Here is a 16,990-nt window from a genome sequence, read left to right as displayed (position 1 = left end):
ACACACACACAAAGGGATCAATAAAACTAAGCAGTGATTACAGGTTCAATAAATTTTATAAGATTCCTTGAAAATTCTTCTACAGGGAACTTTTTTTTTCTTTTGCAAAGTTGGATGAGTTTTGTTTTTCCATTCCAAGATAAATTCAAATCTTTACTCAAAAAAAAAAAAAACAGTTTTCGTAGATAAACATTGTCATTTACATAGTTGATGTGACTTGAAATACCTTATTTAGAAAGAAAATCTCATTTGGGAATAAGATTTCAAACTGTTTTAATGCGAAAATTTTGAATGTAAAATCCTTACATACTTTTTAAAAAAGAATCATTTCCCCTCATAGTATTTATTATAAGACTTGCATGCTCATACCATTAATCATCCCTTTGTTGACTAAAACTACATCAAACTTAAATGTTTCACTCCCTCTCTCTCTTGTTTCAGATCAGCTCAATGATACTGATCTCTGTCATTGCATTTATGAACTTATTTCTACAAAAAAAATTGACTTTTATGGCTTTCAAGCTTCCACTATCGTTGGAAAAATTGTAGTGACAACAATGACAGGCTAAACTTTTAATCAGGCTTCTCATTTTCTTCCCACTTCCATTTCTTGACTTACAATTGCTAAAATATCCAGGAACCCAGCAACACGTTATTGGTGCTTTAGCAGGCATTAATTGAGATGCAATGTGAAACAAGTTGCTTCAATAAGTCTTTCCAATATGAAGATAATGCCTTAATTGTTCATCCGATCTCTCCTCATTATTGGCTGTTGCAAGAGAAGGCACTCACCTCAATGTAATAATTATTAAACATCATTGGGAGTAATCACTATATTGCGTATCCATTAAGATCGTATAAATCATAAATGTGGAAATTTTAAGCTGCATCTCATCCCACTTGAAAACCATGGCTCCTCACCCATGGTTTTGCTTTCACGGGCAAAACCAGATGACAACAAATCCTGGATTTACAGCATTCCATGTTCCAGGCTTTCTCACAGACAAGAGTGCCTCTCTTGTAGGCGGTGCGGTGGGCCTTCTATGTGAAGCACAAGAATCACATTGTTAAGCTGTTGATGTCGCATCATATGTCCGAATTTTTGTTTGCCCAGTTGCCACTCCCATCGATCAACTTATAGATTGCCCTTTTAAAAAGGCCCACATCTTGTGAACGCCTTTTCACTTTTTCTTCAGCTTTCACTTTCCTTCTCAAACTTAATTTAAAAGTGTTCTATTTAAAGGAAAATGACATGCATATTCATCACCTTATCCTATTAGCCTTGACAAATTGTTACAGGGCATCAAAATTGCATTTACAATGAACCTGGCACACTGGAAAAAGAAGAAAAAAAAAACAAAGGCCCAAGTGTTTCATATGTACATTAGAGTCAAATAGCCTGCTGAAAAATCAAGCAACCCACTTGAACCCATTTACAGCTCTAGATAGCAACCTGACTGAACATGACCCGAGTATTCATCTGCCACTTCAATTCTTGTCCACGTGTAATTTTTCAAATTTAACACGTAAGCAGCGTGGGGCTCGCCAAAGCTCGGTGAACCAATCACCAACAGTTTGTCTTGCCATGTGGCCATATGGGCTGTATTGAACACTTCAGCTGGCAGCTCAGCAACCGCTTTCCACGTGTCATTTTCTGTTGTTGCCACGTCACCACCTCGACACATGTATAATTTTCCATCTACAACCACGCAGGTTTTTGGACAGGCGCCAGTTCCTAAGAGCTTCTCTTGCACTGGGCTCCATTGCCACGTGGAAACGTCGAATTCCTCGGCACTGCTTTCGAATTGGCCTTGTCTATCTGTACAGTAGCCGCCGATGACGTTGAACTTTCCGAGGTGGAAAATTCCCTTGCACTCATCACGCTCTCTTCCCATGTCAGGCAATGGAACCCACATATTAGCGGCCACGTCATACGCCATAGCTGATCTTAACGCATTTTTCTCACCATCATGTCCACCGGCAACATACACCATCCGATCCAAATCCGACGCACATCCAAAAAAGATCCTCCTTACACCTGGCATATCAGCCCCACGACGCCACGTGGCGGACATAAAATTGTAAACATAAACAGCATTTCGGACCTCAAAAGTGTCTGGATCCAACCCACCCATCACCACAATGTTCGACCCGACTCCAACAACTTGACAAAACATGGGCAACCCATCGGACAGCCCCGGAACCGGTGGCAAGTCACTCCAGTCACCGTTATCCGGCTCGCAAAGCACGATTTGATAAACCGGCATGGCCTGACATTTCAGGCCAGAATTTCTATTTGGTTTGACTCGGGCTTGGGTCATTAACATCACATGCTTACTACACCCAGCAGCTTGTCGGTGACAAAAAAACTGTGGCAAATGAATTTCAGCCTTCCACTCTTTACAGGTTGATGAAATATTGGAGAATCTACTGTATGGGACACGAACTAAACATTCACGGGCAATATCATTAGGAAGACCAGGTATGAGCTCCATGGTAAATTAGTTGGGAAAAAGAAAGGGTGGCTTTTGTAAAGGAAAGGGATGAGATATATGGATGAATTAGCAAATCAGAAGTGAAGTTTTGGGGGAGAGAGTAAAGTTTTGGTGGTTTTTATAGGGAATTGGAAGAATGCGAATTGAAGAAGAAGAAGACGAAGAAGACGGGCACCGAAGCAAGTTGATGGTAAAGGTGAAAGAGACAATGGGAGACCATAGGAAAATCGGCCGTTTGTTGTCTTAATATTATTATTTTATTTGTTTATTAATTATTACTATATGCTTCAACGGATTCTCAGGTTGCTGGGTTTGCATTATTAAATACATAATATCACGAGGAAAGAAACTAGTGATCATATCTATTATCAAATAAACTTAACAAATTTTTTAGTATTAGACACATTTTTAATAGATAAATACCAATCTTTTTCACCTAAAGTTATAAATATCCTACACCATGTTACATGCTCATTAATTATAACTTAGCATGAATTTTCTAACTCCTTTTTTTTGTTTGTTAATTTTGTTATTCATTTTAATTTGCTTCCAATTTTATGTTTTTTGAAAATAAAAAAGCAAAAAAAAAATGTTTAGATAAAAATAAATAGAGTTATTTGAATAAGTAAAAATAAATTTTTAATTTTTGTGAATAATAAAAGAGATTATTTTCTATATATGGTAAAGAAAATTTTAACTTTTACTGGAAATAAAAAATAGAAGAAAATTTTGAGTTTTGGCTTTATGTTTTTTTCCCTGTAACTATTTTAATAAATGTTTATTGAATTTTTTAATTATTTTAAAATTTAAGATATAATAATAAATTTAATTTATAACTAAAAATATAATAATTAAATTACATCAATTAAAAAATTAATAATAAATTTAAACCACGAATATATAAATTTAGACCTTTGCCCCTTATTTATAAAAAATTTGAAAAAGTAAACAATGCGGCAAATGACGAGCCAAATTAAGCATAGTAAATAAAAATATTGTAAAAAAAGTTTGCCAGGTGCTAGCTGAAAGCGGGGAGAATACATTGCTATTTGAAAGCTACAAAGGTTATCGTATATAGCTAGCCAATGAGCATGTAACATGGTATAGGATATTTATAACTTTAGGTGAAAAAGATTGGTATTTATCTATTAAAAATGTATCTAATACTAAAAAATTTGTTAAGTTTATTTGATAATAGATATGATCTTTAGTTTCTTTCCTCGTGATATTATGTATTTACTAATTAGTAAATTGCTAAAAATTCAACGCGCATGGATTGGAATTTGGAAAATAAATGCAATAATTGATGTTTGTTTTTACTTGACGTAAGAACATGGATGAAGAATTTATTGGTTTTGGGTCTTCCATTATCTTGAATTAATAATTAGTACTAAGGTGGTGAATCTTGTTAATTTAATTTTGCAAATCAAGTAAAGTAAGTTCAAAACAATGATGTTCATTCATGATGGATCGGAGTGATTTTCTTCCACTTGAATTGGAAAAACAATAGGTATGTTGAGATATTTTTTAGGTTTGGTGAGAAAAGAGCTCATTGAAAGCTGAAATCAATGAGTTTGTTAGATCTATAAAAATAAATTAAAATTATCGAAATTAAAATTTTAGAGCATTATTAAAGTGGTATTATTTTATTTTCATAAATATTTAATTTTTTATATTTTTATGTTTAGGTTGAACCTTTCATTTATAGTTAATTAGTTTTAAGTAAGATGCATGACAGTTTTAATGCTCGGATCTACTAAGTTTTTTAGAGGAAAAAAAAAAGTAAATGAAAAGAGAAAGGAATAGAGTAATAGAGGTAGACTGATTGTATAACATTCTTATCTGACTTTTTTATATCTTTCATGGGTGGTGACCTCACTATATGCCTTGAAATAATGTGTCAGGTCACATGTGAGTTTTGATGACATGGCCATTAAAGTTAGAGATAGCAACAAAATATATATCAATTATTTTTTAGTTATACGTATTTAAATTTGTTTAATATTTATAATATTTAAATTTTTTTAAGTTTAATATTATACTCTAAATTTGAATCATTTAAATATTTAAATTTATTATAGTATTTGTTTATTTAAATTTTTTTATCAAAATATAAAATAAATAATAATTGAATTTAAAATTTAAGTTCATTCTTAATAATAATAAATAAAGGTTAGTTGCTAAAATATGAAATTTTTTACAAGTATAAAATTTTATATATGTAAACGGATAATAGATTTGGATACAAATTATATATAAATTATTATTTATTAAAATTTAAATAAATTTGGATATTAGATACCCAATGATTCTATCTATATCATATCCAAATTCGTTATAAATAATATATATCCTATCCGAATCCGTTAATTATTTATTTATAATTATTTAAAATTAACATGAATAAATCAACTAATGATAAATATACCTTTATTTACTATCTATTTCCATACCTAAATTCAAAGTATAACAATTAATTTTTTTTTCATATTTTTTAAGCAACAATTAAATTGAGAGCATTTCACCTAAATTTTGTTTGGTTAAATCATTGCAATAACAACAGCTACATAGTATACTTCTATAAATGATTTTTCAACAAATATGTGTCAATTAGGGAGGGAAGAAAATAGATTAATTTTTAATTACCACTTGCCTACGTTATTTAGAAATGTTGGTCGTAAAAAGCCTTTGAAATTAACACAAGAAGGAAATAACTGAGTATTCAAAATGTTTGAAGAAATTAACACATGGATGTTGAATTTTGGTAAGGTGGTGTGTAATGTGAACAAAATATTAACTATGTCAACTCTTTTTGGTGACTAAATTTCCATCTTCGAATGGCTGCCTGGATAACCTGGCAACCACGGAGAGTAAATGATACATATGGAACACGGTACCATTATTGTTAATTCCCATACCAGTTGGTATGGACCGCCAACGCACCATATTATAAAAAAAATGTCAAAAGATGGCCAGAAAGAAAAGATGTAAACCTTTGGGAGAATGTCTTTTTAATAAATAAAATAAAATAAAATAATATATATGTATGTATATATGTATGTGAATGTAAAAAAAAAAAACTTCGTAAAAAAGTAATTTTCATAGGCATCATGAAAAACACGGTTGATCTTTTATTGATGTGAATTATAGATTGAGTGCACAAATAAGACTTAGGGATAAAAGTGAAATTTGCATCTGTATTATGTGTCAACATTGAATTTTGTTATTGTAATTTAATTTCGTTGAATTGTGTTGTAACTTCAATTTTGTTAAATTTTATCATTATATTTTAATTTTATTAACTTTTTTATATAAAAATAATGAAAATTTATCTACTTATTATTTAACTAAAAACGATAAAAATTAAAAATATAATGATAAAATTTTCCATTTACATTAACAAAATGGTTCATGAAATATTTCAATTCAATTACTTTTTTTTCAATAATCAATGAAATTGAACGCATAATTAGTGATAAAATTCAATACTGTAAATTTTGAGTGATAAAATTCTACAAAGTGTTGTGCAAATTGTTTTAATACTGTAAATAATAATGTTGTAAAAAACATTAATAACAATTTTGTATAATTCTTGCTGTAAAATGTTACTTTTATTAATTTATTGTAACATAACACAATTCATGATGAAAAAAAAAAATTTTACGACATTTATATAAAATTACTTTAAAAAAATATTATTTCTCTTTAATTTGTTTCAAAATTAAGATTAAATATTTCAAGAACCAAGTGAGCATAATCACGGCTATCATTAACAAAATCAGATTACACATTTTAGCTAAATCCAAATTCAAAAGTATTGATGAAAAGATTAAAAAAAAAAGAATTAATAAATGCAATTGCAATTTATGTACAGCTGCAATATCATCAATCTTAAGTTTGTCTGCCTCAAATCTCCAAGTAACATCCTGATTGAACGTGACCGGAGTATTTCTCAGGGGTCTCTAATTTTGTCCACTCTGATTTCTTCAAATTCAACAGGTAAGCATTGTGGGGCTCATCGAATCTTGAAGAACCAATCGCTAGCAAGTTGTCCTGCCATGTTGCCATGTAAGCAACCTTGCACAGGTCACCAGGTAGCTTGGCTATTACTTGCCATTTGGCATCTTTAAATGCCACCACATCACCTTCACAAATCATGCAGATATCCACGTCATCGCCACCTATGCAAGTGCTTGGATTGGTGCTGGCTTTTAAAAAGTCATCTTGCACATGATCCCACCGCCAGGTGGCAATGTCGAACACCTCAGCACTTTTCTCAAATTGACCTTGCATGTCGGTGCAATAACCCCCGACCACGTGGAACTTGCCACGGTGGAAAACTCCCTTACACTCGTCTCGCTCTTTTGCCATGTCAGGCAATGGAATCCACTCACCCTTCGCCACATCATATGCCAATGCTGACCTCAAACCATTCTTCTCATCATCATGTCCGCCGGCAACATACACCATCCGATCATCACCGGAAGCGCATCCGAACATTGACCGCCGAACACCTGGCATGTCAGTCCCCCGCCGCCACTTGGCAGTCAAGAAATTGAAGACAAAGACAGAAGCGGACACCTCCCAAGTGACCGGGTTCAACCCACCCATTAGAACAAGATCATACCCGACAGCTAGTAGCTGGCAAAAATAAGGCAGCCCATCAGGGAGCTGAGGCAAATCAAGTTCAACCCAGTTGCCCGTATCCCGCTCCCAAACAGATAGCCCATAAACAGGTTTAGCAGAGCATCCTTTTTGAACACCCTGTTTCATATCAGGGTCAACCCGAGCTTGAGCCACGACAAGAAGTTTTTGGCCATGGCAAGTAACCTTCCTAAGGTGAAAAAAATGCGGCAGCTCAATCTCTGTCTTCCACCCTTTACAAGTTGACAAAAGTGTGGCGAATTGGTCGTAACTGACTCGAATTAAACATTCTCTGGCAATATCGTTGGGGAGATTTGGAACCAGCTCCATATGGTAATTGGTAAAATAAAGAAAATAGATTTTGACAAATGAAAATTGAAGAAGCTAGGTTTAACATTGATTCAAGAAACGATGGTTCCTTTTATAGGGGGTGGGATTAAGCTGCAGACATTCTAGAAAAGTTTTGAAACTTCTTATTTTTGTAATAGAAAAGACCAGTTGGAGACCTTGGAAACAGCCCTAACGTTAATGTTCTTTGTTCCTATTAACCTAGAATTTTATAGAGGAAGTCAGACAATCAAATTGAATCTTTTTTCATGATTCGCATATATTGGGTTGTCGTAGTCATTGTGTCTGGAACATTGTGCCAAAACTACTTGTGTATTTGAAAAACACAATCCGACGCGTTGAAGTTTATTTATGTATGGGATTTAATGCAAATGTCTTACAGATTATTTTATTAGTATTGATTTGTATCCACCAGACATGTTTCCTTTTAATCCTCTGAAGAGTGAAGTCTGATCTATTTTATTATGGATTGAAATTAAAAACAAAAAGAGAAAGAAATTGAAATTCAATATACAATAAAATTATAAAAATTAAGAAAGGGTTCAATTATTGTCATCCATGAATTTCATGATATAATGAGATGATAATACTTAAATATTTGAGTAAAAACTCGTCAAATATATTTTTTAAAATAAGATGTTCATTACTTCAAATTTGAAATATCAAGCATTATAACTGAGTTGATAATGTCTGAAATTTTTTCAATCTAAGAGAAATTTTTTGAAATTGAAAAACTTGTCAAATATTTGGGTGAAGGCTAGCGGGATTAGTAGTTCTCCTATGTTTTTAATCTTTAATCTCGTAAATAATCATGTGATTGATGGAAAAAATACTAAATTTTTTATTCTAATGATCAATTTCTAAATTTCATCAATTTTAAATACTAAAAAAAAAAAAAATCGTTGATTAGAGATCAAATTCACCACTTTAACTACTAAAAAAAAATTATTGATTAAAAATCAGGTCCATATGAATTGTGAGTTATAAATAAGGAAATAATGGATAAAAGAAAAGATAGCTCTCCTTTTTTAGATCAAATTCAGGTAGACTGAATTATTGGAGCTGAAAATGTAATGGTTCTTTAAAGACACTGACTTTACATGCCAGCTGTTGGAATTTTTGTTCACAAGTTGAACATGTGACATTGACCAAGAGAATCTTGCACCAAAAACATTGATTACTTTGAGGTAAAGTCAAGGTAAACAAATAATTTTTAAATGAAATAGAAAACAAACCATTGAACTCAAATTGAGAGCCAACACGAAGTTGGTCATGGTATCAACTTGTCTGTGGGTACCATTCTCTAAAATTAACTTTTTCTTTATCATTTTCTTAGTATTTTTTTAATGTATTTTCTAGGGAAATAAAAAAGTAGTAAATGAACCGTAAGAATTAGTAATACGTAAAATGTAAAAGTTTGTTTTCATATTGATAATAACAGAGGTCAAAGCGACCCTAGAAGCGGCGTCGGTTTCCCTTTAAGAAGCGGCAGCGAACGCGATTAAAACATGCACGGTGCTCTTTTAAAGAAAGTCTGAACGTTAGTTTGGTGATTTGCACTTTAAAGCTGTAAACCATAAACATTGGATTCATTTGGGTCAGACCATAAATTGTATTTTTAAATGTGATGAAAATTCTTCAATCAAATTTTTTAATGTACTTTAAGTCAAATTTATAAAAAGCTGATAATTACTAACCAAAAAGTGTATTTTAATTGGATTAAATTTTAGCCAATGGTTTAGAAGTTGTAAGAGGTTGATGACCAGTAACAGAAACTAAACCTACCCTATGATAACAGAAAGTGTGTATTAGTTAGATTTGGAGATAAATGTGAAGCATCAATGAAATGAATCAATCACATTACGTTTATGACAGAAATGGTGAAATCAAGTCTGATTGCACTTGCTTTCTGGTTGGAAGTCTGTTGTTTTCTAGAATTGAATAAATGCAATCAAGAATAGGTCATTTGGGCCCATTTTATTAATAATAGTAATAATAATAATAAAAAGAATAGGTCGCTATCGAAGCTAAATATGAGGAGGATGGAGCACGCAACCGTTCTTAGAAGGTGACAAAATGGTACACAATAATAACAAAAGGACCTACATGTTTTACAAACTAATTACATTTGAATTGAAAAGAATGAATGGGAAAAGCAAAAACCGCAAACCACGTTGCATATGTGCTGTTCTCACTTTCTCATCATCGTTTCTTCTTAGTTATGGTTTATGAACATTCCAAATGGAAACCAAAAGATTGACACGAACTAAAAGACTTGGACCATAATACAAGAGTCCTTCCGCTATAGTGGTCAAGACCTGTGAATATTATGATGCTTGGGGGAAAAGAAATAGCCAGGTCTTCGCTTTATAACTTGGACACAGATAATAAAATATTGAAATCTAAAATGCAGGTTTGTCTGGTAAATTCAATTGCTACAGAGAAAAATTCAAAATAAACATAGGGATATGTAGTCATAAGTCCCCTACACGTCAAGCTTTCAAATCTTATTGATCATCATACAAATTCACCAAGAAAGAAATCCCTACTACTTCACAAGCAATGCAGAACAACCATATATAGAAACAAGAGAACCGGTGAACAAATGGTCAGTTCCTGAAAGGATGATGTACTCAGTCCATAAACACCAATCACAGCCATTTCAAAACCTGGCAGCCTGTTCAACCATATCTTTGTACTCATCACTTACAAAAGACTTCACTTTGAGAGTAGGGTTTCCACCATCAACCTTCCCTGGAGACTCGTACTTTATCCCAATTACAGTTGCCAGACCTGTACAAAAACAAAGGAAAACCAAATTCTACCACATAACAAAGTCTCAGGTAGTTCAAATTCAAATGGAGGCATATTTGACATTTGATGCCAAAAACAAACATTTGCGTTCCATGTAATGCTAAACAGGATCTAAGGGGAAGGGACTTCAGGTGGAGATTGATATATTTGGTTTCAAATATCTTCAGGTAACAGTAAACATTAATGCAAAACTATGAATTTACTATAGTAAACTTTCACCAAAACATAGTTATTTAGGAAGGGAAAAAAAACTATTGCTCAATATTATTGCAATAAAATCTCAAATTAAACATATATAAGATATGCTAAAATTTGCTACAACAATAAAAAAAATGATTTGTGATGAAATGACCTCAGGTTCGGGGATACCAAAAATCAGATTGCCTTTCTCCCTACCTTTCAGAAAGCACTGTGCCAGACTTAGGGCTAATATAATGCAGGCACTAATCTAAACTAATTTATAATAACACAATAAACTCCTAGAATAGTAAAAGGAAAAAAATAAGGTACTCACTTGAATGTATGCGTCCATACAAGAATCTTTCACCTTTCCAGAATTCCAAAGGTCTTGACCTGATCCTTGTGCTTCTTCTCCTCCCTTCTAAATCAAACATTGTACCAGAACCTATAAACAAAGAATGCACCTAGTCATCCCAACAGATTTACTAAAGAACTTCAAAGTTGCAAGTTGAACTTTTGGTATTAGTAACACCTGCAAGGCTTTGTCTTCGAGAAAGTGCTTTCATCTCACGTTCATTGTGTGGTCGTGGTTTTGTTTTACCCTTCTGTTGCTAAAGAAACAAATTAAAAAGTAGAAAAGAAAAAAAAAAACGTAAACTTCAGAAATTTTCAAAAGGGGGGGGAAGTAACCAAAAACAGGCATGAGTCTTATTTCTTTTTCTTCACTAAATAGAAGAAATGATTCGATTCATGGTTTTATAGACACAGACTAATAAAATATGGAGGGATTTTGAACAGTAAGCTGAAGCATGCAAAGTAAACATACAAACATCTAACAGAAATTGCCACTAATCCACAACCTTTGTCACTTTGTTTTGTTCAAAATGACACCATCAGCCATAGCAATAAGTACCAGGTAATATCCTAGAACACATTTCAATTTTTCACCTTAACCCTGATACCCTTGGGCTCAAAAAGAATTACAGATGTAACATTTTCAGTAGGTGAAGTTTCCCATTCAGGACTTACCAATCAAATTTCAGGCTTTACCTTTCTCAATTAAAGTAAAAGCAAAGTCTAGACTTGGCATGATTTGAGATAATGATTATTCTTAGATACCATAGTAGATCAAACTGTTTCTCATCTCATAAAAAGGGCTAAGTACATTGTCTTTGTCAACTATCAATTTTAATTATTATCATAAACTAATGACAGCCAATAGAACACAACACATTTTCAAAATATGGGGTAAAGAAGCAGTGGTACAAAAGACAACAAGCAACAATCTTACAATAATTGATATGGAATGTATCAGAAGCATGTATCTCCCCTGTTTTGCAGTCCCTTATTCCCTTCAGTTACCTAGTAGCCGGGTTACTTATTGAAAAGTTTTAAAGTCCTTTACACTAGGGGAATTATTCTGGAAGAAGAGGGGTGGGGGCGAATGAGTTGGCATTATTTGCAATCACTGTTTCACATAGCAAATGCTTACTCTAAACATGTGCAAAGGATATCTTAGTAAGAAAAACGTCCAAACAGAAGATGGAAACCATAGATTCTATGATTTGAGATGTAGCCCTATTCACTGTCATTAAATCAATCTTCGTGGTGCAAAATTCTAAAAGACTAGTGACAAGCAGAAAACCTTTTGAGTTGATATCAATACATTATATGAGCTGTTACAAGAAAGGGATTGGAAGATTGAGAAAATCAGATAAAGCATGTATCTCCCCTGTTTTGCAGTCCCTTATTCCCTTCAGTTACCTAGTAGCCACGTTACTTATTGAAAAGTTTTAAAGTCCTTTGCACTAGGGGGGAATTATTCTGGAAGAAGGGGGGTGGGGGAGAATGAGTTGGCATTATTTGCAATCACTGTTTCACATAGCAAATGCTTACTCTAAAAATGTGCAAAGGATATCTTTGTAAGAAAGACGTCCAAACAGAAAATGGAAACCATAGATTCTATGATTAGAGATGTAGCCCTATTCATTGTCATTAAATCAATCTTTGTGGTGCAAAATTCTAAAAGACTAGTGACAACCAGAAAACCTTTTGAGTTAATATCAATACATTATATGAGCTCTTACAAGAAAGGGATTGGAAGATTGAGAAAATCAGATAAAAAAAGATATCAGTGTTTCAAAAATACAAAGGTAATATACCTTCCATATATAAGCCCAAACAAGCACAAAAGAACTCCCGAATCATGAAAGTTGACTGCCATATTAAGTGGAAAAATAAACAAGAAGATAAATAATCTAGGAAAGTACAAACCTCGTGCAGCACCTGATCACTTTCTGCAGGTCTAGAAGATCTATCCATAGCGCGGTCCTCATCCATAGCAGGATTAGATTCATCTGTTAAGGGAAAGGAAATGTGCACAAAGGAAACTAATAAATTGAAACCATCAAAGCATATCAAAGACTACGGTAAATCTGGTCAAGATATGCTAGGTCCAAGGAAACTAAAAGCAAGAATGTTATACTTTACCATTTAGGTATTTCACATTTAAAACCCAATAATATTAAATTTAGAAAAGATATTTCAATGATAATTTATTTAAAGCATAAAGCAGAAAATTACCGCCTGAATTGTCTGATGACTATAACATGAAATTTCTTTTCTGATTTATAACAGACACCAAACCACATGCCACATATGTTGAACTAATTAGTTAAATGGGTATATCCAATATAAATTTGTATTTTTAATGTAATTTAAGTATTCAAGTGTATAAGGAAGTTAGTCTTCACTAGCTATACCAACTAAAGCATGAACGTAAAAATCCCATTTAACAAGAATGAGGAGGGCGTCCAAGGAGTTGCCAAAAGGTCAGGATGATAGTATGTAAGGCACTAGGATGGGATCATAAATTCTACATCTTGCAGCACTGACTTCAAACCTCTTTGTGGAAAAAATCCCCCAGGACATTCAACAGGTAAGACCAACCAAAGAGCACTAGACCTTTAATGCATTGGCAATTAGAAAACATATTTGAAGGAAATCACACAGCATTTTTGAAAACCAAAGAGGCCAATAAGGAAGAAAATTATCTTTCCATTTTGCAAAAAATCATAAAACATCTTTGAAAACCAATCACTATGCTACTATGCAACCACTAAATGAATTAGAGAAGAAAAAAACTTGTAACTGAGGCATTTTGGTACAAGTCATTTGTATCCCCATCCAACAAGAATATCTCATCGACAACAGAGAAAATAATCATACCTGACGCTCTCTGAATGGCATCCAAATTATCAACAGTTGGGCCTTCCACATTAAGTTGGATCTGAGGTGAAACAACTGCTTTTTGTGGCATATCTTGCTCCTGCGTTTTGTCACAATGAGTCAGAGTATGACATTCAGTAACAAGGATTTACCTCAGAGTATGACATTCAGAAACAAAGGTTTCCACTAAACTGCAAATGACTGTTGAAAAGTCAATAGGAAAACTCACCCTTCCACCAAATTCATTTGGTTTGATTGTAGGACCATCGGCATCAATTTCAGGCCTGCTTAAACTATTATTCTCTAAGTCAGCCTGAGACCCACTTGAGACAACATTAATACCAGAATCAAACCTCCTTGCATTATCATTTATAAATTTATCAAAGAGACCAGCAAAATCTCCCCTATCAAACTCGGAACTTGCATTAACAGTTGCAGTTTGATTTGCTTCTAATAATGGAGACCTTAACAGGGGAGACATGTTCGGTTCCTTTTCTGCATCAACCTGACTAGATTGTTTACTGAAAGTTTCAATAGGAGGTGCATTTATCCCTGGTGATTGATCAATATTATCAGTTGAAAAAGGACCACTTTGTGGATCTGACTGCAACAACTGTTTCTTCTGCAATGACATTGAAGCCAACGGACTTCTTGGAGTAGGAGAAACTAAATGAAGAGCTGAACTTTCAGCCTGCCTTTTTAGTGTTCTTCTATCATCGTTTTGAGACAAACTTGGTTCCTTTTCTGTATCAACCTGATCAGATTGTTTACTAATACTTTCAATAGGAGATGCATTTCTCATCGGTGATCGGTCAATATCATCAGTTGAAAAAGGATCACTAAGTACGTTGGACTGCAACATTTGTTTCTTCAGCAATGATATGGAAGCCAATGGACTTCTTGGCGGAGTGGGAGAAGCTAAATGATGAACTGAACTTTCAGCCTGTTGTTTTGGTGTCCTTTTACTGGTCCCTTTCATCAAACTTTGTATGTCTGATAGTGAATTTCTAGGCTTTGGCAAGTTTTCTGTAGAAGCTTTCAAATCAATCCTCCGAATATCTTGCAAGTCAGGCAGGCATATTTTCTCCAGATCAATAGGTTTGATCTGCAAGTGCTCCTGTAGAAGACTGACTGCCTCATCCCCATCATAATTACTGGTAAGCAAATGATCCAGAAGGTCATTGACCTTGTTCTCTACATTAGTCACCAAGCCTAGACAGAATATAACATTATGTTATCATATACACATGGTGCGGGAAATTTTACAACATTGTGCAAAAAAACACAAATGAAAACCAAATCATACAACAGGTTAGATTTAGAGAAGATATCACGAATGAGTGAGCAGGAACAAAATAAAGTAACAACTTAGGACAAATCAACCTTTCTTGACTTACCAGTGAACTCCTCTTCTAATTCGACATTGGGGTCAGATTTCTCTTGCTGTGAGCCACAAAGTGGACTGCAAATTTCCTCTTTTAAGCTTTCTACAGGGGACATAACAGTAGAATAGCAATGTCTGTACTTAACTGATCTCCTGAACATTACATCATAAGGATATGTTATAAACCTCTATACATACAGAACAGTAAAAAAAAATCAAAATGAATACAACAGAAAATCAGTAACAGGAAACATTGATCAGACCGGGATATTCCAGGGCGACGAGGCCTTGCTGCCACAGACTGAATATTCTGATCCAAATCCATCAGAACAGCACCTATCTGTTTCTTTATTTCTCTTTTGGCATCTATAAAACAATACAAACGGACAGCGAAAAGCTAAGTTCATATAAATAATTGCAGATTAAATTTTCCAAAGTAATCGAAGCAGCAAACTTACTTTCAGCCCTTTCAAAAGCCATAAAGAATTCTTCAGGATCTTTTAATTTATCAATGTCTAAACTGGGTTCTATAATCACAGAAGGCTGACTACAAAAGATTAAAGAAGTAAAATTAAATTCAACTAGCATTTTACCACAAAAGTGAAACAAATTAAATAAATCAAGCCATTTCAAATAATCTTAACCTAGAGTTAGGTTTCAAAGAAAAACGAGGTCGTTTACGTCCTAAAGCGGGTCTTCGTTCACGAGGATTTTCCATAACTTCAGCATCAGAGCGTGGCATATCCAAGTCCATGAGCTCTGAACTACTATCAACAATTGCTTTGGCTTGCTCTATAAGCTTATTAGGACTTTGCAATGGCTGAAACAGTAAAAAAATTAGAACAAAATAATTGAAATAAAATAACAGTAAGGTAAATTTAGGGGGAAAATCACCATGGATTTGAGGAAATCGTGAGAGTGTTGAAGATCGTCAGGGTCGTAAGGTCGAGGAGGGTTTGGAAGGGCAGCGAAGGTCCGAGCAAAAAGCGAGAGACCCGAATAGCCCTCCAGCGGATCTGGAGTAGGAGTTTGGAGAGGCATTTGTTTTTGTTTTTATGGGCTTTTTTGGGGGATTGAGATTGGGATCATTGCCTCAGAGCGAGAAAGAGTAGGGGTGAAACTGGAAGGGGCGTTTCTGATTCGAAAAATGGCACTGAGCGGGACTGGATTAGGTTGTGAGCATCCAGCTGTGATTATATTTTATCGGTTTTTGCAAATGTATCCCTGCATTTACAATTATTTTCATATTCACTGCTCTCTTTATGGGTTAATATTAAAAATAATTTTTAAATTATAATATAATATTTAAATTTAAAAAAATTTTAATATAACATTTGAATTATAAATTAAAAAAAAATTTTTAATCGTTACAAATCATTATTTAAAATTAATCATATTAAAAATAAATATTATATTAATTAATAAATTCATAATTCAAAATTACATTAAATTTTTTTTAAATTATAATATCATATTAAATATTTTGTTATAATTTAGAAATTATTAATCTTTTTACATTACACCTTTTTATTGAAATTAAAAAAAATATATTCTATTGAAATGTTTCTCAAACAAATGAAAGAGACAAATATTACACTTTGCCACTCCCCCTCCCCCTCCCCCTCCATTTCCTTTTTCTTTTTCCTTCCATTCCATGCAATCCAAGCAAAACTAAGTAATTGGAAATCATGTCCAACATCATAAGCATTTTCCGTTATCTCTTATAAAATGAAAAAAATGGTTTTTCCGATTTTCTTATCAAAATAAGATAAAATTTTAATAATACCGTGGACGGCAGGATTCGAACCTGCGCGGGCAGAGCCCACATGATTTCTAGTCATGCCCGATAACCACTCCGGCACGTCCACCACGGTGGCCTTCCGTTTTACTAAAGAAA

The 16,990-nt window shown here is 33.5% G+C and overlaps 2 protein-coding genes, 1 non-coding gene and 1 pseudogene across 8 annotated transcripts; all 4 read right to left on the bottom strand.

The window, feature by feature from the left end:
- Positions 1 to 1,253: 1,253 nt before the first annotated feature.
- LOC111318562 (F-box/kelch-repeat protein At1g80440 pseudogene) lies at positions 1,254 to 2,737 on the bottom strand (annotated as a pseudogene). Its single transcript, XR_016334391.1, has one exon. The product of XR_016334391.1 is annotated as an F-box/kelch-repeat protein At1g80440 pseudogene (transcript).
- Positions 2,738 to 6,229: 3,492 nt separating this feature from the next.
- On the bottom strand, positions 6,230 to 7,824 carry LOC111318561 (F-box/kelch-repeat protein At1g80440-like). Its single transcript, XM_022921423.2, has one exon. It carries the CDS (start codon positions 7,467 to 7,469, stop codon positions 6,402 to 6,404), a length of 1,068 nt encoding a protein of 355 aa, XP_022777158.2. The 5' UTR covers positions 7,470 to 7,824; the 3' UTR covers positions 6,230 to 6,401.
- A 2,058-nt stretch (positions 7,825 to 9,882) lies between these two features.
- Positions 9,883 to 16,258, bottom strand: LOC111274494 (centromere protein C). Of its 5 annotated transcripts, none has more exons than XM_022859180.2 (11): positions 15,988 to 16,258; positions 15,738 to 15,913; positions 15,552 to 15,640; positions 15,357 to 15,459; positions 15,107 to 15,246; positions 13,939 to 14,921; positions 13,710 to 13,809; positions 12,756 to 12,838; positions 11,014 to 11,092; positions 10,816 to 10,926; positions 9,883 to 10,308 (listed from the first exon to the last, which is right to left on the bottom strand). In XM_022859180.2, exons 1-11 carry the CDS (start codon positions 16,132 to 16,134, stop codon positions 10,232 to 10,234), a joined length of 2,088 nt encoding a protein of 695 aa, XP_022714915.1. In that variant the 5' UTR covers positions 16,135 to 16,258; the 3' UTR covers positions 9,883 to 10,231. The 5 variants fall into 5 exon arrangements, with proteins under 5 accessions (XP_022714915.1, XP_022714911.1, XP_022714912.1 ...); XM_022859176.2 differs by having other exon boundaries at positions 9,883 to 10,280; XM_022859177.2 differs by having other exon boundaries at positions 9,883 to 10,280; positions 11,014 to 11,086.
- Positions 16,259 to 16,879: 621 nt separating this feature from the next.
- TRNAS-AGA (transfer RNA serine (anticodon AGA)) lies at positions 16,880 to 16,961 on the bottom strand. Its single transcript has one exon. It is a non-coding gene; the product is annotated as a tRNA-Ser (tRNA).
- Positions 16,962 to 16,990: the final 29 nt, after the last annotated feature.

Source organism: Durio zibethinus, chromosome 26 (genome assembly GCF_047325235.1).
Source record: "Durio zibethinus cultivar Kanyao isolate XHJ-2024 chromosome 26, ASM4732523v1, whole genome shotgun sequence".
Lineage (NCBI taxonomy): Eukaryota > Viridiplantae > Streptophyta > Magnoliopsida > Malvales > Malvaceae > Durio > Durio zibethinus.
Note: the sequence above shows the minus strand (reverse complement) of the source record. Positions and strands in the feature narration are given on the sequence as shown.

Excerpts from the sequence above, each read along its gene's own strand:
- LOC111318561 (XM_022921423.2), bottom strand. The coding sequence starts at position 7,469 with ATGGAGCTGGTTCCAAATCTCCCCAACGATATTGCCAGAGAATGTTTA.
- LOC111274494 (XM_022859176.2), bottom strand. The coding sequence starts at position 16,134 with ATGCCTCTCCAAACTCCTACTCCAGATCCGCTGGAGGGCTATTCGGGT. Across the intron at positions 15,914-15,987 it reads ACGATTTCCTCAAATCCATG|CCATTGCAAAGTCCTAATAA; the intron begins GTGATTTTCCCC and ends TTACTGTTTCAG. Across the intron at positions 15,460-15,551 it reads GGCTTTTGAAAGGGCTGAAA|ATGCCAAAAGAGAAATAAAG; the intron begins GTAAGTTTGCTG and ends ATTGTTTTATAG.